Source organism: Lolium rigidum, chromosome 6, assembly GCF_022539505.1.
Source record: "Lolium rigidum isolate FL_2022 chromosome 6, APGP_CSIRO_Lrig_0.1, whole genome shotgun sequence".
Lineage (NCBI taxonomy): Eukaryota > Viridiplantae > Streptophyta > Magnoliopsida > Poales > Poaceae > Lolium > Lolium rigidum.
In genome coordinates, this window is record NC_061513.1 from 222,575,094 (window position 1) to 222,598,392 (window position 23,299).

The window sequence follows — 23,299 nt, forward strand, 5'->3', positions numbered from 1 at the left end:
TGTTTATCCTCCACCTCGCGGCGTGCCCAATCCGGCTGCTCCTGGTCTATCCAGTGAAACCACATGCAAAGGGGCGGGATAGACTGCAACACAAATAGTACGGTTAATAAATGAAAATTAATGACATTCAAATAATTTTTTTAATCATGATGTTACAACATACCGCAGGCCTCGAGGACGATGAACTTGTTTGTCTAGGTGGATCATGATCATAGCTCGCGCACATGAAATATTTCATGCCGAACTTATCAGAAAAATCAACCACCTCCTTCACCTTCGCAAGGCGGCCGCACCAACACCTCTCTGCTCTCACCCCCTGTGGCAAGCTTGCATTCTTCCCCTTCATCGGCCTAAAATCCTGGTCCGAGCAAGGCACACTCATACTCACTCCAATAATTTGCGCACGAAACAGAGACGTGGAGAAGGCAAACTTGATCCTGCTGTTTCGATTTTTATGCGGGGAAGCTGACTTATATAGCCTTCAATTAGTGCGAGCAGTACCAAAAAAATTAGTGCACAATTATTGGTATCGGCTGTCGGTGCTCTAATTGTTGTATCAGCATAGAATTCCTACGCATATAGGCCGCTTTCGGTGGTTAATTTCCTGTATCGAGCGAAAATCTCCGACAGTTTTAGTAGGCCCTTGAAATCAGTGCAGTCAGCTTTAGTCAGCTTCAGCGCCAGACGTGGTCGGCCGACGGAAGATTGTGCTCGAGACCTGCCTCCACCGAGTTTGGCGGCAAGTGCCACCTAGACCTGCCGCCCCATGCAAAGACGGCATGGCCCACCTCAACGAACGGCGATTTCACGGCGCCAGCACGAGCAAACGTGCCGCCGGCGAGAGCGGCGGCGGGCCCCTGCCGCCACGCAATATGGCGGCACCCTCCACGTGTCGCTTGGGGGCTCTGCCGCCACACACAATATGGTCCTTTTTGTCATTTTGCCTTAGAGGTGGTCCTTTTTATCAATGAATTGGGGAAGGTAGTCTCTTTTGTCAAAATTCCGAATTTTACTCTCTGTTCTTCCTTGAAAGCTTTTCTCTCAACCACGGGAGAGAGATGCCTCATTGTCACCTCAATCCAGCTGCCGGCAAATGGGACTGTGCCGGAAGATAGTCCGACAAATGGGATAGTGACAACTTCTGACTAGGTAGCTCCGTAATCCATCACGCCAATAAAAAAGACGTAATCAAAAATGCTAGCCATGTCAACAAAACAAAGGCGAGTAGAAGGAACACATAAGGATGTGAAGCAACTTATGCATATGAAAGATGTGAAAGAACTTTATGATTCTAACAAATGAATGCACAACCGAAGACAAACACCTGAGCTAAAGAATTACTTGCTAGGTTACAAAACTAAAAAAAAAAGACAAACGAACAAAACTTTAACTGAACACATCACTCATATGAACATAAGAATCACCTAAATATCCCCTAAACAACTTAAGGATCTGAAAATAACTTTCTGATTATATGATGAATTTACAACATAAAACAAAATCATGAACTAAAAAACTACTTGCTATGTTAACAAGTTTATGTGAACAAACCAAACCATGGGTTGGGTAGCAAAATGGCCGAGCTTTGCAAGGCAGCCTTTGGGTCTTCCATGCCCTTCGCCGCCGCTCGCTTGCTTGGCATTGTCGCATTCCTCACTCGCATAGCTATCAAAAAAACCTCGTCGCAACCCAGTAAAGAAGAAAAGGGGCCAATCAATGGCTGAAACTCCATCTTAACCTAAGAGCATCTCCAGTCGCGTCTCCCAAACCGTCCCCCAAATCGATTTGGGGCGCACCGGACAAAAAAGCGTTCCCAACCGCGTGCCCCAAAGGCCATTTTTGTCCGGTGCGGCCCAATACGGTGTCCAGCGACCCGAGCCCGTCCCCGCTACATAGGGGACGCTCCGGGCACACCGGACACCGAAATGAGAGGCGAGGAGGCGCGGGCCCAACGCGTCAGCGGCTCGGACGCTCAACTGCCGCCTACGTAGCGATGGTGCAGTTGCCGAGAAGGGGAACCGTCGCATTGGCAACCGCGTCGACCGACGCGCCAACCGCCGGAATGGAGCACGAACTCCTCGGAAGAGCAACCGCTGCTCTCTTCGACTTCTGCGCCGCCGTTCATCGGCGCTCAATAAGACCCGTACGCAGGCGCTTTTGGATCTTCAACCGGCCGCCATTCATCCAAACTTCTCCTCACGATGAGCTACATCTCTGAACTTCCATCTGACACCTCCAGCGAGGGCAAGCTTGCAGGATGGCGCCATTGGTGGGACAGAGTCCGGACGCCCAGCAGCGGCGATGATTCCCCGCCGCCAATGGACATCGCGGAGGAATGGCAGGGCGTGGAGGAGGAGACGGAGGAGGAAGGGTCTGAGGAGGCGACGACGGCGGCGGCCCGTGCGAAGGCGAAGGCGGACGCGAAAGCGAAGGCCAAGGCCAAGGCGCAGCCGGCGAGCACCGGTGATGACGAGGAGGACACAAGTTCCTCCGACGCGTCGACCGACACCGCCTCTTCGGAAGAGGTGACGAGCAGGAAGCGCCACCGTGATGAGTACGACGAGGCAGGGCCATCATCAAAGAAGAAGAAGTAGTAGTAGTTTAAAATAATTTATATGTAATTTGATTTTATTTTTTCGAAGTTTTTATATGGAATTTGTTTATGTTGCTCCGATTTGAATATTAGTAAAGAGTTTTCTTCTATCTATTAAAATTAATTTTTAAGTTTTGGAGCTGAGTTTGGGGACGCGGCTGGGGAGCGACAACCCCAAACGCGGCACGAATAAAACACATCCCCAAACGCTTAATCCGGCGCCGTTTGGGGGAGGCTATTGAAGATGCTCTAAGACTCGTCCTACAAATATACCACGCATCAAAATAAACAGTACACCATCTCTCTCTCTTTTGGAGAAGAGAAAACAGTGCACCATGTAAATGAACGAATGAACAATGTACAGTATAATGCATCTAAGCCGGGCCGAAATTAGTTTGGCACGTCCAGACATTGAACTCCAGCCCAGTTGGTTGGACCAGACTAAAAATCTCGCTCGGACTTTCCTAGAAAACATTTGCTCGGACTTCCAAACACGGTACCCCGCGCCCGCGCCACCAACGGAACGGCGCCAAGTCCAGTCACCGTCCGGCAGTCACCCCGCGGCGGCGGCGCAAACTCCCCGCATGCCGCCGGCGCCGCCTCTGCCCCCGGCGCTCCACCGCGCGTTCACCCTCCTCACCCGCCTCGACTCCCCGCGCCACCTCCTCCAGGCGCACGCCTTCCTCCTCCCCCGTGGCGGCCACCACAACGCGCGCCTCCTCTCCGCGCTGCTCCTCGCCTCTCTCCGCCTCCCGCTCCGCCGCCACGCCCTCGCCCTCCTCCGCACCATCCACCCCTCCGTATCCCTCAACGCCGCCGCCCGGATCCCCCACCTGCGCGGCACCCTCGGCCCGCAGCTCCACTCCCTCGCCGTCCGCGCCGGGCTCGCCTCCCACGCGCACGTCTCCACAAGCCTCATCCAGACCTACTTCTCCTGCGGCAGCGTAGCCTCCGCGCGCACCGTGTTCGACCAGACGCTCCACAAGGACATCTTCTGCTGGAACGTCACCGTCTCGGGCTACGTCAAGTCCGGGAACCTGGCCTGCGCGCGCGACCTGTTCGACGCTATGCCGCGGAGGAACGTGGTGTCCTGGACGACTCTCATCGGGGCGTACGCGCAGATGAAGCGGCCAGTGGAGGCCATCGAGGTGTTCCGGAGGATGCAGCTGGAGGAGGGGATCCAGCCCGACGGGGTAGCGTTGCTGTCCGTGCTGTCGGCCTGCGGGGATCTCGGCGCCGTTGATCTCGGCGAATGGGTGCACAGGTCCGTCGTGAAGCGGGGCCTGTGCTGGCATATACCGCTGATGAACGCGGTCATCGACATGTACCTCAAGTGCGGGTGCGTCGGGAGGGCGGTCGAGGTGTTTGAGGGCATGGAGCAGAAGAGCGTTGTGACCTGGACGACGGTGATTGCCGGGTTCGCGTTGCATGGCCTGGGCTCGGAAGCTGTTGAGATGTTCCGCCGGATGGAGAGGGAGAATGTGGCGCCGAACGACGTCACTTTTCTTGCGATCCTGTCAGCCTGTAGCCACATTGGGCTGACCGATCTGGGTCGATGGTATTTCAAAATCATGGTGTCCCAGTACGGGATCAAGCCGCGAGTCGAGCATTATGGATGCATGGTCGATCTACTCGGCCGTGCTGGTTGTCTGATGGAAGCTCAGGACTTGGTTAAGGGCATGCCTTTCATGGCAAATGCAGCGATATGGGGAGCTCTTCTTGCTGCCGCTCGCACCCACGGTGATGCTGAGCTTGGGGAACAAGCTCTGTTGCATCTAATTCGGCTCGAACCTCACAATAGCGGGAACTATATTCTCCTATCGAATATTTATGCAGAGCAGGAGAGGTGGGATGATGTGGGCAAACTTCGAAAGGCGATGAAAGACGGCGGCTTAACAAATGTGCCAGGGGCAAGTTCTATTGAGCTTGATGGCATGGTTCATGAGTTCACTTCCAGAGATGGATCTCATCCGTCCTTACATGAGATTTGTAAAGTATTATTTGATATTACCACTGACATGAAATCCATTGGTTATGTCTTGCTCCCTGATGCACTGAATGGTACTGAAGAAGAGCAAGACTGTAAGCATTAAGACACATTTTTTAATAAAATAGGCGGTGTTTGTGTGCAGAAGGTCAAAATTGAGATAGCTGGTCTTTGAACTCAGCGTTGCCTGAGAGATTTGTTCTTATAATCCAAACTGAACAAGCCTTTCAGCTTTGGTTACAGGTACGGGAACCATTTCCTGACTGCACGAGCTTCTTACTTGATAGTTACCGATTACTTGTTTCCTCTTGCTTCTTCTTTTGCAGCATACATAGAACACATAGGTCCCTTTTCAGCTTTAGCTAAAAATATGCTGTATAATTTAAGTTGCTTTAATGAACAAGTCCTTATTGCATGCATTACTGTGAGATGTAATTATGTCAGCAAACAAAATACTTTCTGAGTTTATACTACATTTTCATATTTATGTGCTATAACAGCTTCTGTTTAGAATGATACGTCAAATGTCTCATTATCATAGTTTGTTCACTGCTGCACTTTTTTGCAACTTCCATTTTGGTCCTACAAGAATCAACCAAGTGTGGCAGCAACGCAGATTGAGATAGCAATTCCCTGCCACTTTGTCAACCCAGCAATACATCTCCTGACGTAGTTTACTCTCAAAACTGAGTACTACATCTTAGAAATGACAGGATTATAGTTACTTCAGAGCATCAAGCTATGAAAGAAGTCGTCCTCTAAACCAAGGCTGGCAGTGCCTAATCCTAGACCAACACCGACCCAAGCTATTTGAAGTGCTTGAAAGAACTTTGTTAGCTTTCCTGTGCAAAAGAATAAACTCAGTAAACATAGGGCCATCAGTAATAGGGATCATCTGTACATACATAGAAGTTCAGGAGTGGAAGTTGACGCCACTAAATAATGAACAAATGGTAGTTTTGCAGTTTTTTTTTATGTAATAATATGATAACAACAAAAAAAAATTACATTGCATGTTTGTAGTGTAATGCTAAGTATATTCCATCATGTTTCATTAATAACTTTATAAACTGTTATCCTATTAAGACATGATTTTTCTTAATATATGCTTCAAGAAAAGTTTAACCGATATTCTCAGCTAACAATCACAGAAACTCGTGTTAGCTTGAATTTATCTTTATTATTGACCATAATTTAGAAGCTCTAGAATGCTCATTCCAATTTCACTCTGGGATGTGACTCTATAGCTTAGTATATAACTTTGGTATATGTTTAACAGTACTAGCTAGCACCAATTACTCAATTAGTGTAAAGCACACACGATGTGCTTTTGTTTTCAAGTTTATTTTGCAAGCTGATATGGTTGTCTTGGAATGATCTATCGCCTGTCTATTCTTTCGATTTATTTTGCGTCAGCTGCGCTTATTAGTACTTTTTCAGTAATCATACTATGAGAACCATTGTACTACTCTCAGTGTGCTTTATAATAGCAAAATAAAGACTGTGGGTAAGAGGGAGGCAATAGATCTAGACCACATATGGAATTGATATTAAATCATTGCAGATTTTTGTGATAACTTGAATACTGTGACTACAATACAATTTTTGTAAGTAATGCCTATTACTTGAAGCATTACTTGTGTAAGTAATCTACTTGTGTACATGCATACTAGAATTTGTTTACACTAAGCCATTCTCCTACGTTGATTTTTGATTTGAAGTTTATACGAAATAAAATCGACCCATCCAGATGTCACTAGATGTATAATGCCCTTTTGGAATATGCATTATCCTAAAAGCACATTCTGCAATGCTATTATGCTAGACAAGATTACCTATGTGTTCTTCTTCTTCCTGGGACCTGATTTCAGCACATGCACTTAGATCAGCTTCCTTGTCTGGCTGCCTTAGCATGCAATCATCCAGTTTTTCTTGAAGAGATCTCCTGGACCTCCCATGATATGCAAAACTTTCATTCGTATGTTTGTTCGTTTCATTGTTGCTGCAACGTTCTCTTGATGGAGGGCTGCGTAATTCTGCTCCGGAGAAATGATTATCTGCATTTGCTTGCTTTATATCCTTTGCACTGAGTGGTGGGGGGTGAAGGGCTAGGTCGTTTTCTTCATCGAGTGCCTTGTTACAACCTTTAGCCCCTTCAATCTTAATTGGTGAACGAATATTGGAAGTTTCATCTCCAGTTACTTTGGGGACATTTAAACCCATTTTACTTTGACACGTGACAGTGCTTTCAAGTATTTGTTGGTGGATCCAGTTATCAATGTCTATAATGCCCCTTTCTTCAGTTTTGTTCTGCATATTCTCCGATTCTGCTAGTTGCCATTCTTTGAAGGAAATCACCTGACCCTGTGATGGTTTCTCATGTTCAGAGAAAATAACCTGTTTGATCTCGTACTCTGATGCATCTTGGCTATATTCAGTCCCATCTTGTATGCTCGGTGTCCAGTTAATGTCACTTGTCATGGAGATACTGCATTCAGAACTACACTCTGACTGCCAAGTGTCTGCATTTACTGGAAGCCTTATAGATTCAGCATAAACGGAGGAAGGCCTTCTCTTTGGGGGCACTGGTGGTTTCAGTCTGTTAATGCTGGGAACGTTGTTATTTAGGCCTATCCTATGCTGGCTAGCAGCAGTTGGCCTCATGAACCTTGGTAACCCAGACGAAACTTCTCTATGATTCTTCAGACTTCTTACATTCTTTGACATGTTAATCTTCAGCTCTTCAGTGGATGGAGGCGAAATGACGAAATTTGTGCTAACCGCTAGCTGGGGCCCTTTCAACTGCTCCATTGTATCCTCAAGCTTCTTAACTTTTCTTTTAATATTATCACATTCTTGTTCCAAATCATTGACCTTCTGTCCTAACTCCATCAAGAACTGTTCCTTCCTTGCTTTTACATCCTGACCGATACCAAAATATCAGTTTTCTGTAGCAAAGAGTGTTCCCAAGTGGATAAAAACTAAATCCCGCATCTAAAATAACTGGGTTACTTATCTGCTTACATACCAATGTACCATCATGTTAATTTCTGGAATGTTTATTAATTTTGTCAGATCTAATACAACCTCACATTGGTATTTTGAGTTGTATTTTTTTCAATTTGGAAGGTTTTGGCATTAGCTTTGCATTAACCCACCTAATGTTTGAGTCATAGCAATGATGAACATGATTTTTTTCTGGGATGTATGTTCTTGTTAATGATTACTTTTCTGACAAGATTGTTATTCGTAACTGCAAAAACTTACCGGCGATTCTTCACTTTCTAGACGGATACTTCTTACTCTTGTTGCAAAACCCAAGGTGCAAACTGTCTCACACAAATCATTTTCATTTGGTCTAATATGGACAAGCATCAATGTCTTGGACTCGCATCCTGTGAACATGAATACAGCATGGTGAACTACAAGAAATCTGGGTTTGTAAAACAAGAAAGTAAGAAGCTTCCTTTGAAACAGTCGCCGAGGCTCTGTTTACCTAGAGAATCTCTTAGAACTTGTGTAAGCTTACTATTCCTGCAAAATTGACAAAGTGAAAGGTTATCAATGTCTTCAACTTCACCGATTAAATGGTAATTTTATGTGCTAATTGTTGAACATGGGCGTGATGAATTCCACTCACCTGTAAGGTACATGAGTTTTTTTTGTCTGTAATGCATCAATCACATCCCCTAGGGCTGACAATGACAAATTTATAGCTTTTCCTTCCTTGAGCCTTTTTCCAGTTGCTTTTGTCTTTACAAGTCTTTCACTTCCACCTAGATCAATCATCCATAATTTGTTTCTTGCTTTTTTTCTCTCAGGTGCGTCGAAGGAAGTCATTGAAATGCGAATCAAACTGTTGCATAAATGAATATCCCAAAAAATAAGGCTTCAGGTCCATCATATTCTGTTTCTATAATCATTCATTATTCTTTATGCAAGCGTAGTAGGCTTTAGTGAGAATTTGTTATCCAGTTTGATTCAGGCCTCTTCTGCCAGGTTCCATGGTTAATATCTCTCAATTGGCATAGAAAATACATGTGTTTTATTCAATAATATAAAATACGTTACCAGTGAGATCTGCTTGATGTAGAATTAGCCATAGTCGAAGCTGTTGATCTAAGCCGGGTCCCCACGCCATATAATCTTTTCACTTCTTGAAAATTATTCACAGTAACTGCCACTAGGTTTTCAATCTCAATGCCACCATCTGGATCCGTTTTAATAGCAAGGCTGTATGCAGAGATGCATTAAACTATTGTTTACATAACAGATAAGAATATATATAGTAATTATTTAACCCGCACTATAAAAAATACAGGAAGAGCCGAACAGCCCAAACAATACACATCTCCAGTAGATAATGTAAGATTCTCTTTACTAGGACATGACTCTTTCACTTTGGTCCTCAATGGCATAAAAATTCGAAGTTGGATTCTCCACATATTGGTATTTACAGTGTTCAAAAAACTTGGACCACATTCAGATTTTGGCTCTGTTGCACATTTATGTAGCATAGGGACAAAGACAAGTACTGTAATCATGTGACAAAAGTAACTATTCTAAATAGGTTCATACTGACATGAGATATGCTTTCTTAGTTCATATATGTACAGGAGGGCCTTTTAACATGCATTTTCGTTTGATCTAGGAAGCATCGCAACACAATTCAGACTGATATCAGTGGAGGCACATGCTATCCAAAATTACAAAATATTGACAAGTCACTCAGCAAGCTCTCATGCCATTAGACTCGAAACAAGGGTACAGCTTAGCCGGAGATGGCATCCAAAGAGATTGGAATGACATCCAACACATCTCCTTAAAATATTAAACCATAGTTATATGGATTCAACATTATAGGATATTGATTCAACATAATTGCACAGTGGAGATTCATTTCTGCTTCCAAATTACAGTCAGGATTCAGGAACTGGCCCCAACTTTTCATTATCTCTTATATTTTTTCCAAGTGGGAAGTTCAGAACCAGCATATCTGTTTCTTTAGCTGCTCCCTCGTCTCGACGTTTTAGCAAACTTAAAAAGATAAACAAAACATCTTATATTATGTGACCGAAGGAGTATTATGGTAATAAACCATATTGAACCCCACTATTTCCTTGTCTTGCAAAAGTAGTCATTCCTTTTCCTTCCATCAAGTTTAGGCAATTACCTTGGGACATTCTTAAACCCATTGGTCTTGCTCCCTGGAACTAGCAAATCTCTTAGGTTCCCCATGTATATCTCGAGCATACTGAAAGTGAACAGAAATCTGTTGTTGCTCTCTGAAGCTCGATCGAGCAGTACTTGAATCCCACGTGGTATGACACCCAAATCTGTAGGCTTGCCTTCCTAATTCATATGGTAATGGATTGTGAGTGCAACATTTGCCTTTCAGTCTGTTTATGGTGTTTAAACATTTGATTTATTCTTGTGTGAGTGGAAGGAGGGAGATAATGAAGTGCTGGATGTAGTAAATCTTACCATTGTGTAAGTTTTTCCGCTACCCGTCTGACCGTAAGCAAATATGCAAACGTTGTAGCCATCTATAGCAGATTTTATCAGTGGCTCGACTTCAGAAAATACATCACCTAGCGAAGCATATTATCATAAGCAACTTGAATTGAAACAATCGAAAAATAACAGCTCCTACAGTCATATTGAAATTCTGATTCAATACCTTGTGTTGAGGATGGGTCGAAAACCTTATCGAACTTGTATTGTTTTCTCTTGGTTTCAGAAACTCTTAAGAAAATGTTACTCTCATCTAGGGTGAACATGGTTCTGGAACTGTAACTTTGTTCATGGTTGAAAGGCCTTATACGGCAGAATACTCTTATGCTTCCTGTGGAATAAAAGGCATGATAGTAAGCAGATAAGCTTACCCATATTTTTTCTAGAAGTGCACTAAACCAGACACAATTAAATTCACGTCAATAGTAAATTCAGTAACAAATTTCTACCTTTCAGATCCAAATAGTTATTTAATGACTCTCTTTTCTGCAGCGTTATCTCCTTTAGTTGAGCACTCAGTGAAACCATTTCATCTGTCATATGATAATAAAGGAAGAGAGTATTTCAGAAAAGGCTAGAGGTTCTGAGGGCAAAGAATTAGAAGTGCATACCTTGAATCTTTGCAATTTTAGTGTCTGGTTCTGTGTCATCGCACTCAGATATCTCTTGGGCCTTATCTTCCATTACTTTCTGTGGCTTGGTTGGTGTCAACTCCTTGATGATGTGAGACACTGATTCAACCCAACTAGGTGTGAGGTACTTGTTGAACTCCTTGAGAGATGAGAGTGTATCTGGCAGAGTCCGCATGGTTTTCTCTGACTGCCCATCCATATATGGTGCCAAGCAAGCTGTCACCAAGAACCAGTATTGATGATCTCTATGACGGTACTCCTGTTTCCTTCTTTGCTGGTGATCCAGCCTGCCATTTGGAACGAGATTCTAAAATTATACAGAAAATATAACAGATTGGCTTTTATTGAAGTCAAACATAATCCTAATTAGACTGTTTCAGCACGACTAGTCGACTGGTCTACCACATGTATTTGACATCCAAGACCTGCTGTATGGTTTCTAATAATTTTCTGACCAAGTGTTTCGTTGCAGTTAGACTGGAGAAGGATGCTTGATGCGAAGAAATTTCAAGACACCACACATATTGGAAGATAAACGAGGTATCAGTAGTTCTTACCTTCACTTCCATACCGCGTCAAATGCCTAGAGTGTGCAAGAGCAAAAGGAGTTTCCTCTGGAGAACCCATACATTGCTTAAATCCTTCTTAGAGTTCCCAGGTCACTATCACTTCTTCAAGGAAAGGTCAGTTCTACTTCAAGGCCTCAACTACTGCATTTCCTAGGTTAGATAAAACAGAGACCATCATGAAGCAAGATAAAGGAAAGAATACATCGCTTTTTCTTGCAGAGTAATTCAAGTGTCAAATAAGGCTTTCAAGCATTGGAACAGAAGAAACTTTGCAATACCTCAATTCCTCAAGTAGCCCCTCTCAACTTGAAGACAGTTTCTTTACTCCATATGCATCACCGTGTCACTATCAAAGAGGACTGTGTCCAACCACAACCGGTGACAGCAATTCTACATCGGTTTCAGCATTTTGAATCTTGACTGTAGAATCCGCCATAGCTGCTACCTCCATAGCAATTCCTGCAGCTACAGATGAATCAGAGGACTTGGATGTGGGAAATAACCATCAAGGCGCTGCTACAACTATGTGATCAAAACATGATGAAGAGACTCACAAAAGGAAAAATATGCACCATGACTGGAATCTTTTGGTCAAGGGAGCTAAAATCCAGTCAGAACCGTAACAGCTCAGTAGCCCCTGCTCTGTGTGTGTTTGAGTGTCTGCCTCAGAGAGAGAGATGGAGGGACTCAGGGACAGGGGGAAGAGAGGGAGGGAGAGACGGACAGAGAGACCAAGACACAGGGAGAGGAGAGAGAAAGAAGTGATGGTGATTAAGTATGATGGTGCCCATGATAGATTATGTTCTCTGGCGTATGGCGACAATATTTAATGGGCGTGATGTGTGTTTGGCAAATGAAATCACTCCTGTTCTGCTGTCATGGAAAAGCTCACCTACCATGTGCCATGCTGAACTTTTCAGAGAGGCCACAGGTGGTTCTGATCAATCTTGTGATCATCGTTTAGAACAAAATGCCATGCTATTTTTCAGTAAGCTCGTACTACTGTACTAGCAGCAGCACTATTCCCGATCATATCGCAGCAACTAGTGTGGCACATTCTGGTATCTGTCCATTCACGAGATGCTCCCAGTCTTTGCAGACGACCAGGTACGTTCATTATACATGTACTTATAAACAACTCCCTTCCCATGGTATAACTGAACATTGGTCATTGGAGATTCCCTAGTTAGACAGCCTCGGGAGGGAATCTTTTCTTATCCGGTTGTGATTTTATATTGTAGCGCTATACCAGGAATTGTACATTACTGACGCCTTCCACAGACTATAGAGTAGAACTGAAGCAGGTAGGATTTTTCGGGTGCAAGTGCAACTAGGCGTGATCTGCCTAAAAATGTTAGTGTCTCTTCCTGTGAGGCAATAGTAGTTTTTATAATTTTCCGGAGGATCCAGTGAGGCAGTTAAGCAAGGACATACATGATTGTGTTGATATATGTGGGTCTTAGCAGTGAAGTTTCACCGGTGAGGCAGTGACCAACTGTAGACTAATAAATCAAGGGCCCGTCACTCCTTTGGAGATATCTGGCTTGTCTCCGTCCTTAACTATTATGGAACTGTATTTTCAAGTACGCTTTGCTGTCCAATAAAAAAGAGAAATGAATGTTCAGAATCGACTATAGATAGTTAGATACTGGGATACAAAGGGCAGAGCTCCTACTCTTTGAAAGTCTCACTCAACTATGAATGGGCGTATTTGTTTCCTTTAGGAGCTCTGATCTGTCTGATCAAGCTCGGCCATTCCTGGGCACAGAAAAGCTGAGAAATGATACAAAGGATCTCTTTATAGATCTGGGAAGATAAGATAAACTGGAGTCATAGGCCACAAGAATCGTATGATCATGAGTACAGTACCTGCCTGCGTACCCTATGTATGGCCCATAGTCTTCCTGGCTCCCTTGTCTCTCGCTGGCAAGCACGTTTTGAGCCCTCAGGTGAGTAAAGACATGACCAGTTTTTCCTTTTTACCCTTTCTTCCTTTAAATATAATAAAGGAAGGGAAAAGACATGACATGTTGATGTTGATGGCCACATCAGGCATGGAGGATATGTCACCAAAATTGACGGACATCCCAAAATGCGACTTGGGGGGTAAGAAGCCCTCCAAGCAATTCAATAGATGATATTTGTGTGTACAGCGAGAGAGCGGGCGCTAGCACTCGAACTCAGGATCTCGCGGGTCACTGCAGGTATCAGCATCCGGTAACCATCCGGGCTATGCCTCGGTTCACAAAATTGACGGACATCCCACAAAGAGAAAATGAATGAGCTTTATGGAAAATTAACGTTGCTCTTGAGATCAATCAGATCAAGTCTTTAAAACGATAATAACAAGTATAGAGGAAGTCCCTTACTACTCCCAGGCTCAGTTTGTGAACCATCGGTACTTGAAATGTTATCTGTTTTTGCGCCTTGGTCTCTTGTTTTCAACCATAAGCTATTAGAATTTAGAACCATCATCTACACTAGGCATGCATCTGTCTGGCAACTAACTTTGTTAAACTCATAAATGGATCTATTTGGGCTCCATATATCGACGCCAGCGACAGTGGACCAAGGTGCATGCACTTGTGAATTGCAATCACTTGGTGCGTGAGGTGTCTGTATTATAGACTTAAACATGCATGTTGTTGAGAGGCTTCATATTTAGTACTGACCTAAAAAATGGGTTACATCTCGATAGGTTTATATCATGCTGTTGAGATTTTTGTATGTATATATAGTAGCTATAGCTCGTTGGAGTGAAGTGTCACTTCAGGCAGAAGTTAAATCATTGAATTGGTAGGCCAAGGTTAGCTTGAACTTGCAAAAACAGTCATCCATCCTCCCGTCTCAGATTTTTTGTCTATTACATATCAAATTAGGTAGCACTCCAGTCATCATAGACTCAATCACAAAATCAATTTAGGTTTGAAAAGGTATCAGGTAACTTATGAACAACATTGCATCTGCGGACACATGATGTTTGAAACTGGTGCGTAAGAGCATCTCCAGTCGCGTCCCCCAAACCGTCCCCCAAACCGCGCCGGATTGAGCGTTTGGGGGACGTGTTTTGTTCGTGCCGTGTTTGGGGGACGTCGCTCCCCAGCCGCGTCCCCCAAACGCCGCCCCCAAATATTAAAAGTATTTTTTTTGGCTAGAAAGAAACTATTTAATAATATTCAAATCGGTTGAACATAAACAAATTATATATAAAACTTCGAAAAATATAATTAAATACATATAAACTATCTACTTCTTCTTCTTCGCCGATGGCCCCGCCTCGTCGTCGTCATCGCGGTGGCGCTTCCTGCTCGTCACCTCTTCCGAAGAGGCGGTGCTCGGCGCTCGACGCGTCGTCGTCGCCGGTGCTCGTCGGCCGCGCCTTGGCCTTGGCCTTGGCCTTGGCCTTGGCGGCCTTGGCCTTGGCGGCCTTCGCCTTGGAAGCCTTCGCCTTGGCCGCCTTCGCCTTCGCACGGGCCACCGCCGCCGCCGCGGCCTCGCTCTCTTCTTCCTCCTCCTCCCAGCCCGGCCCATTCCTCCTCGCCGTCAACCGGCGGCGGGAATCGTCGCCGCCGCTCGGCGTCCCGGCTTTGTCCCACCAATGGCGCCAGCCGACAGGCTTTCCCTCGCCGGAGGTGTCGGACGGGAGCCGGGAGATGTAGCTCATCGTCGCCGGAGGTGTCGGATGGAAGCTTGGATGAATGACGGCGTACGTACGGGTCTTATTGAGCGCGGATGAACGGTGGCGCAGAGTCGAAGAGAGCAGCGGTTGCTCTTCCGAGGAGTCGGCGCTCCATTCCGGCGGGGTTGGCGCGTCGTCGACGCGCTTGCCAATGCGACGGTTCCGCTTCCCGTCAACCGCACCGTCGCTACGTATGTGGCGGTTGAGCGTCCGAGCCGCCGACGGGTCGGCCCCGCCACTCCCCGCCTCGCTTGCGTTGTGTCCGGCGTCCCCGGTGCGTCCCCCGTGGGACGGGGACGGGCTCGGGCGCCGGACACCGAATGGGGGCGCGCCGGACAAAAAAGGGCTTTGGGGGACGCGGCTGGAATGCTTTTTTTGTCCGGCGCGCCCCAAATCCCTTTGGGGGACGGTTTGGGGGACGCGACTGGAGATGCTCTAAGTATTAGTTAATGGGTATGGGGGGCTTATGTATAATATGGTATCATATTAGAGAATTGAGATGCAGTAAACGGGTAGGATAATCAAGAATGCCACACGTTAGCTCAAAAGAGGAAAAGAAGATACCATAGACCATATTACAACCTAAAGGGGGAAGCTAAATAGTGAGTTAAATCTTTGCAAACGTCACAGTGCATACGCTAACAAGCAAAAAACATTGCGTAACACCTACACAAGGCAGGCAGGTGAATAAGAGCATGTACAATAGTGTCTACTCAGCAGGCTATAAAAAGATCTACATCAGCAAAATCCTAGTTGGAGGTGAGAGAAAGAAAGAGAGAGAAAGAAGTGGGCGCTTCATGTGTCGCCAGCTCTAGCACAGGAACCAAAACTAGTACAGCCTGCATGCAGCTAGTGGCAGACGCTTAGCTGGCTACATGTATTGAGTGCATGCTTGCTTGTGTCTTGCATGCAAGCACACCTATCAAAAAAGTTAACTAGTATTAAATATTTGATATAGCTAACCTTGTAGCCAATCTATTGTATAAGTGCATATTTATGATGGCTCTAGGTGACATGGTATGAAGCATATAGCCAACAACTAGCTATGTTAATAAATCATACTTATTTGTCTGTTGGTCAGGTGTGTGGGAGCGCACCCGGCCACCCGGGTTTGAGTCTTGAGTTTAACCTGGGGCTCACGGAGTTTTCTTCTATTAAAAAAAGCCAACAGGTGCTAGTGCCTGGGTTGGTCTTGTTTTTTTTTTTGACATCATACTTACACCAGCCGGTTGAGCACACCATTCCCAAAGATTAGTAACACATCGCAGAACTTTAAGCACATCATCAGCAAAATATCTGACATATATAACACAGTAGCGAGCTAGGTGACCAAATCAAAACCAAAAATAGCAAGGAAACATACACCATGCATGCACAGCAGCACAGATGCAGGCGCTTTCGTACTAAAACACACATTGGAGTTAGATTAAAGTTCACAATGACAAATCTTAAATCTCACGAACCGTGGGACACACTGATCACCATGCAAAATGCAAGCGAGTAAGGATATGACACCCTGATGCTCGATCCAAGGATTGAATACAAGTGAGCAGGCTTCGTCACGACAATCATTATTAGGGAGTAGGGTCTTGATTCGCATAAGAACAAGCCCAGACAAGCCCTTAAACTGCAGTCCTCATATCGTCATATTGGGGCTTACCTCAAAAGATTTCTCCCTCGTATTTCGTTCAACTATATCAAGCTCTCAAATATCACCCACAATATCCCACTCTCTTAAATAGGAAGATATATCATATTTGGTGGTCCCATGTGTCATAAGGATGAGAAGATATATGGTGCGCTGAACTTGATATGGGGGTGCCACAAAAATAGGGAAAGACGGGGTTACTTTTTTTTGAGAGCGATAACAAGGTTACTCGAGCACCCCCACTGCTTGAAGGGGGTTTCATGGGCAGCTCCAAATGCAGTCCAATGGGAAGTGGTTGTTTTTTGCTTTTTTAATTGTTTTACTAGATGTTAAGTTATTAATAAAGTTTCTGTTTAGTTATAGTTTATTGATGTAAAACCGAACTGTGAACATTTTTTTCAAAGAGTGAACATTTTTTGAATCTGTGAATTTACTAGTTTGAATGTCGTGAATAATTTTTCAAAACTCGTGATTTATTAACCCTGTCACATTTCTTTGTACCTCATGAAGATTTATTTGGGCCATGAACATTTTTAAAACCCATGAGTATTTGGTTTACAACTCGCAAAAGTTTTTTGAACCCATGATTTTTTCCAAAACATTATCTCTTTTTTCAAAATATGATTTTGAGAACATAAAAAATTAAAATAAAGAAGTAGAAAGAAAAAAAGGAAAAAGGAAAAAAGAAAAAGAGAAAAAAAACAGAATAACAAAAAATAATAGAATAGAAAATGTACCAGGCTTGGTCAGTTGGCCCACGAACCAGATCTTTCAGGCCTAGTAGCGATAACGGCCATGTTGAGAAGAAAATAGGATTTGTGACTATTTTGGGTATGTCATATGTGAAGTTTGAGGTACCACTGCCTAAAAATCGACCTATACAAAGAGAACTAGTCTAACGAAAACATAACACGTGGCACATCCATTCGCGCGCGTCCAGGCACGCGAGTTTTTTCTTTCTTTTGCGGGTAGGAACGAGCAGCTCTAATATTTCACCGCGCGTATGTGTGTTTGTCATTCTATCCAGCTAATTACTTCGCGCGGAAATGTATAAATGTTGTACTAAAATTAATATGCCTACAAATACAATTATGAACAAATCTGAGTACAATAAAGATAAGTACAACTTAGTGAACACCCCGAGTATACTACCTACACAGCACGAGTAGAATTACATACAGAGCATGAGTACACCGAAGGACGAGTAGAACTCAATGAACTCATGGAGATTGTAACAACATTTTTAGGACTAGAAAAATCTAAAAAATGCTAAGCTACATGCACAATAACCAAGTTAGGGCATGGCCAATCTGCTCCATGCAGAATAACCAAGTTAGGGCATGGCCAACGTGTCTGTGGGGTTCCTCTCCTCTCTTAGCATTTTTACATGGGACAGGTACTTGTGTGTGCTACAGCTGCTTGTGTCCTTAATTAGTGCGCCGATCTTGTGTCATGTGGGCAACAAGGTTGCCCTTGATGCTAGCGTCGGTTGGCTGGGGTCACATTGGTGCAACCCTCCTAGAGGGCCGGCTTCTTCTCCTACGTTGGAGCTTCTCTCTAGCATTGGTGGGAGGCCGTCTGGTCTATCACTCCAAGGTTTGGCCCTGGTTATGCTGGTGCTACAGTGGGCTTGGCACCAGTTGTATTGGTTTTTTGCTTGTATTTTCACTAATTAACTGACGGCTCTCTTATTTTCAATTAATGAAAATGCCTCAGCTAAAGAACAAGTTAGTGAGAATCACTTAGTTGGAGTACACAAAGGAGTAGGATACAAAAATGCATGGTGTGGAAGACTAAGTTTGAAGCGCAACTGACGTAACCAAAACAATTCGCAAATAAAAAAAAGAACTGAAGTAACCAAAAGAAGTTCAAGACATGTAAGGCAATGACACAAGGTATATATATTCGAGTTAGCCCCAAACAGCAGGGACAGTTAATTTGAACTCTTTCGAAAACATGGAGCTATCCAGTTGGTATAGCAATGTCATACTGTGAGGACACTAGTACTCGAAATTTCAACAAGAGAGACTTCAGATATGTTTAGCTAGGAAACCGGAACTCCCAGCTACTGTCTGCCGTACGAAACCCATTGACATTGGGGTCAACAGCGGCCCGTGTCGCGCCAGGGCGAGCTCCCGCCCCGGCTACGTCGTAGCCATGCAGCGCCATGAAGAGCCTCTCCTTCTCCAGCTCCTCCTCCTTGCCCACGATCCTCCTCGGCCTCTGCTTCTTTACGCCGCCACCTCCGACCCTCGCCACCGGCGGTGCCCCGCTGGCCTTCCTCCTACCAATGCCGCCCCGCCGGCCCCTTCCGACGGGCACGGGGACGGAATCGAGGCCCATGAGCTTGGCCACGACGCCGGGCTTGCACCACACCACGCTCTCCCCGGCCACCGTGGCCGGCATCCGCAGTGTCCGCTCCAGGTCCATCTCATAGCCCTCCACGCCGCAGCCCCGCGCTCTGCAGTGCCCCACGCCGGCGGCGGCGCAGCACACCGACGCTCTCCGGTGCCGGCCGTCGTCGCGGAGCACAGGGCCTTCGAGGCTCATGGCTGCGTCGTGGTAGCTGCTGAAGGAGGCGCGGCACATGGCGTCCCGGCCGTCGAGGGAGAAGCGCGGGTAGTGGCTCAGCGCGTCCCGCGCCGACCGGAGCACGTAGTGGTCGGAGCTGTCCACGCACGACATGCGGCGCGCCTTCCTGCTGGCCGCCGCCTCCTCCTCCAGGTCCAGCTGAAGGATCATCTGCTCCAGGGTGACCGCCGCCTGCGGGCCTCCGCCGGCGCTCTCGGCGGCGCAGGAGCCCACCACGGACGACGGCACGGTCAGGAACGAGGAAGAAGCCGCGTCGGCGTCCCTGTCAACGCCGGAAAGCTGCTGCGTGGACGTGGAGCCGACGTCGTGGCAGAAGCCGCGGATGCCGCGGCGCATCGTCCTGGAGGCCGCCGCGAGCGGATTCCTCCTCAGCAGGAAGAGCGGGACGGGGTGCTGCAGCTGCTGCTCGCTCATGCCATGGGCTATTCTTGCTGGAGGTTGAGCAGCATGTCGCGATGTGCGGCTATTCTTGCTTGCGTCGAGGATCGCCTACTCGTGACGAGGTTTAAGGAGGGGACGGTGCATGGCCGCGCGCATGGGGTCATGGGGATGGATCGCACACGAGAGCGGAGTGAATGTATTGGGTCGCGCGCGGTGGTGCACAATGGAGATCACATGAGTGATGGATAGGTATGGATCACAACTCACGAGTTCAGGGTATAGTGTAGGATCCTACTACGTCAGTGAAACTTCCATGCTCGTAAAAAATTCAGAAGATATCACTATACCAAATTTGAAATGTCAAAAAATACTACTCGTAATACAGAGTTAAAATACGAGAAATCTATGAATCCATATTCGGTAAAGAAATTGCGCATTACAAAAACACGAGTTGCACAACTAGTGTGATACAAGAGGCTCCCGATTCCCATCGTTTGAACGATAACTAGCCAAGCAATCTCAAAGAATCACCCAACAACAATCACCACAAGTGAAAGCCTTTGTTAGAAAAGAATTCAAGTCAACTCAAACTCTTTATTTAAACCAAAGTCTACTCGATTGGTCCATCGATCCAATCAAATTGAAGAGGAGAAATGGACAGGGTGGAGTTCATCTCCAAGTGAGGAGGAAGTCTTGGTTTTGTTCTTAGAGGAGTCACATGTCTCTCTCATAGTTTAAACATCAAGTCTAGCACTAATAAGAGGTGGGTGATGCGCATCTATACGACTATAGCCACTCATGGAACTACAAGTTGGTGGGCTAAAAGGAGCTTACACAGCCTTAGCCTGTTTTTTCTGTGCACATGCACGCTTCATACTGTCCAAGGTATGGTTTGGACTATCCGGGCCAAAGTGTCTAGTGTTATTCAACCTCGGTCTGGGATGCATCCAGCCCGGATTGTCCACAGCCTGTAACCTGAACTATCTAGCTCTTATCGGTAAACTAATTCTCAATTGTTAGTGGGATAGCCCGAGACACTTTGCAGGGGTTTCCAGTTACCCACTCTTTACATCACCATGATAAGGGAGAGGTTGACAATGCTGAACGAGGTGTTCATCGCATGCTTGTCCTTCGGGAGGTTGATATGTAAGCATTGCCGCCTAGTCTTCCAAGAACATGGAATGGTCCATGGCTGAGCTTGCACTTACTTTCTTATGGTACCTAAACGATACCTTTGGGTGCAAACACTGTTGGTTTCTTATGCTCCTATCATTGAACTTGGTGTTCGGTGGCTTTCTTGGTAGACTCGTAGGAGGTCAAGTGGTATATATGGTTTAAAGCCAACGCACACCACCTTAAAAGGGTTCTTGCTTTTCGTCGAATGTGTAACATGATGTTAGGCAAAGTTGATATGGGGAAGACATTCCTCCCACTCTTCAAGTCCTTCTTGACAAAAACTCCGAGGGGGTTGACATTATTTGGTTATAGGCCTTTGTTTAACCATCTGTTCGTGGGTGGAAAGTTATGGAGCAGAGAATGTATATATGCTCAAAGTAGCTTAAGAACTGGACATCATAGGGCACTCCCCATAGTCTCATAATTCCCATAGCAAATAAGTTTGCAACATATGAAGCATTGTCACTCTTGGGACAAGGAATTAAATGGGCCATTTTAGAAAAGCCATCCAATACTACAAATTTATAGTCCCTTCTTATCTTACTATGAGGTAATCCTAGCAAAACAATACATGCTAATATCCTCCCAAGGTACAATAGAAATAGGAAGTGGGGTATAAATACCATGGGGTTGAGTTTGATCTTAGCTTTGTGACATGTGAAAAATGATGAACGTGTCATTCCGCTTCTCTTTTCATCTTGGTCCAATGGAACTTGTTTGAGAGCATCATGTACACAACTTGAAAATGTAAAGTTTGGCCTTCCAACATTCGCGTAATTTGAACTCTTGGCAAGGTTACCAGCATTGGACCTCCTTCCTTCAAGGATGAGCTCAAGGGGACACATCGCCCTCCTCTAGTGTTAAACTCCTACTAGCTAAGTTTGGGCTCTAAAGAGCAAACCATAATGTATGTAATAGTTATTCGAACGATTTCCCTCGTTGCAGTGTGAAAAGGGAATATTACACATGGGACCAAAGCATTCAATTCTTTCACTTTCAAGTCCCAACTTTTTAACATTAAGATGGTCAAAATGGTTATATATTTTGCGGGAAAGAACATAACCCACCGCAACAATATACAATACATATACCCTTGTTGTACATGACCACATAAAGAAAAATAAGGAAAAGATTCGATGCATATCAAGGAATCATGATCGGGGTGAATGACAAACTTCCTTGGTCAAAGATAGCGTGACCACACCTCAAGCACTCAAACTAATGCATGAAGCTCTTTGTCATAACTGAGCTTCATTTAATTTCTCACTAATATGATATCGATCTACCTTCGTGGATGAGAAGGCATGACACATATACTTATTCCACTACCGCTACAATTAATTTAAAATATTTCTTGAAATTCGGAAGGACATACAAACTTTTCTCGGTTAAACGTTTCTCAAGCTCTTGAAGAAAATGTTCTTGGGATTATTCCTCACATAAATCATACACGTTTCCTAGTAAATTCATTCACAGGTGATGCAACTACAAAATAATATAGCTGCATTAAAACCCGCAAAATCATGGAAACTCCTAACTCAACTCACATTACTATGGGTTAGCCGAATTTGACCTCTTTAATTTTAGACTCATCTACTTCGATGCCATTAGATAACACAATAAAATCAAAGAATATAAGTTTTGTTAATGCAATAAATTCATTTTTCAAGACTAGCATGTAATTTGTCACTCACAGGCACATGAAGAACATGCGTGCATGGCATACATGATCATTCAATGTTCTTCTTATTAGACACGTAATCTAGTTGTATTGTATTAGAACTAGACACAGGTTGTAATCATACTCTTGTAAGCCTTGCACCGCAACATGTGTTCTTCTATATATACATGAACGCGAGGGCTCCGAAACTATTCGAGTAGCCTTGCCTACCTGACCAACAACCTACCGAAACTAGGTTTTACACTTGTACAATTAACAATATCGTCAAAGTATGACCACAACTCTTACCAATGAAATTTCTTAGAACATGATTCATGAAGCACATGAAGAACTTGTACGCATGACATACTGATTATTCAATGTTCTTCTACAACTGATAATATCGTCAAAGTATAACCACAACATACTTACCAGTGAAATTTGTAAGAACATGATTCATGAAGCACATAAAAATTCTAGAGCATTGGACAAACCAAAATGCATAATTAACAATCAACCCATAAGGACAAAACTTGGTTTTGAAACCGGTTTCTTTTCACCTCCTACACTGATTGCAAATAAACATTGGAAAAGATCATGGTTCCCCTCAATCCCCTAGCATATCGTCCAAAAGGGGAAATAGGATGTTGATTCCTAATAGTGTGATGGCCCGACAAACACCACACAGACTTCTCGGGAACAAGAATAATAATCAGAATGACACAACCTTTCACGTGCATACCCTTTCTCACTCAGCTCTTGTATTTAACACTTAATTTCCCTATTTCACTCATTATGGACAACTGGATTGGATAGGACCCAACAATGTCCAAAGTGAAGTAAAAAAAAGGAACATCTCTACTTCCCC

The 23,299-nt window shown here is 44.8% G+C and overlaps 2 protein-coding genes across 5 annotated transcripts; one reads left to right on the forward strand and one right to left on the reverse strand.

The window, feature by feature from the left end:
- Positions 1-3,177: 3,177 nt before the first annotated feature.
- Positions 3,178-4,686, forward strand: LOC124658959 (pentatricopeptide repeat-containing protein At5g56310-like). Its single transcript, XM_047196937.1, has one exon. It carries the CDS (start codon positions 3,178-3,180, stop codon positions 4,684-4,686), a length of 1,509 nt encoding a protein of 502 aa, XP_047052893.1.
- A 419-nt stretch (positions 4,687-5,105) lies between these two features.
- LOC124666085 (kinesin-like protein KIN-14B) lies at positions 5,106-12,217 on the reverse strand. Of its 4 annotated transcripts, none has more exons than XM_047203434.1 (14): positions 11,868-12,217; positions 11,574-11,754; positions 11,284-11,445; positions 10,706-11,013; positions 10,544-10,627; positions 10,261-10,425; positions 10,065-10,171; positions 9,754-9,932; positions 8,652-8,813; positions 8,221-8,436; positions 8,077-8,114; positions 7,848-7,975; positions 6,416-7,502; positions 5,106-5,422 (listed from the first exon to the last, which is right to left on the reverse strand). In XM_047203434.1, the coding sequence occupies exons 4-14, from the start codon at positions 10,923-10,925 to the stop codon at positions 5,307-5,309; spliced, it is 2,502 nt and encodes an 833-aa protein (XP_047059390.1). In that variant the 5' UTR covers positions 10,926-11,013; positions 11,284-11,445; positions 11,574-11,754; positions 11,868-12,217; the 3' UTR covers positions 5,106-5,306. The 4 variants fall into 4 exon arrangements, with proteins under 4 accessions (XP_047059390.1, XP_047059389.1, XP_047059388.1 ...); XM_047203433.1 differs by having other exon boundaries at positions 11,850-12,217; XM_047203432.1 differs by having other exon boundaries at positions 11,574-11,760; positions 11,850-12,217.
- Between the last annotated feature and the right edge of the window lie 11,082 nt (positions 12,218-23,299).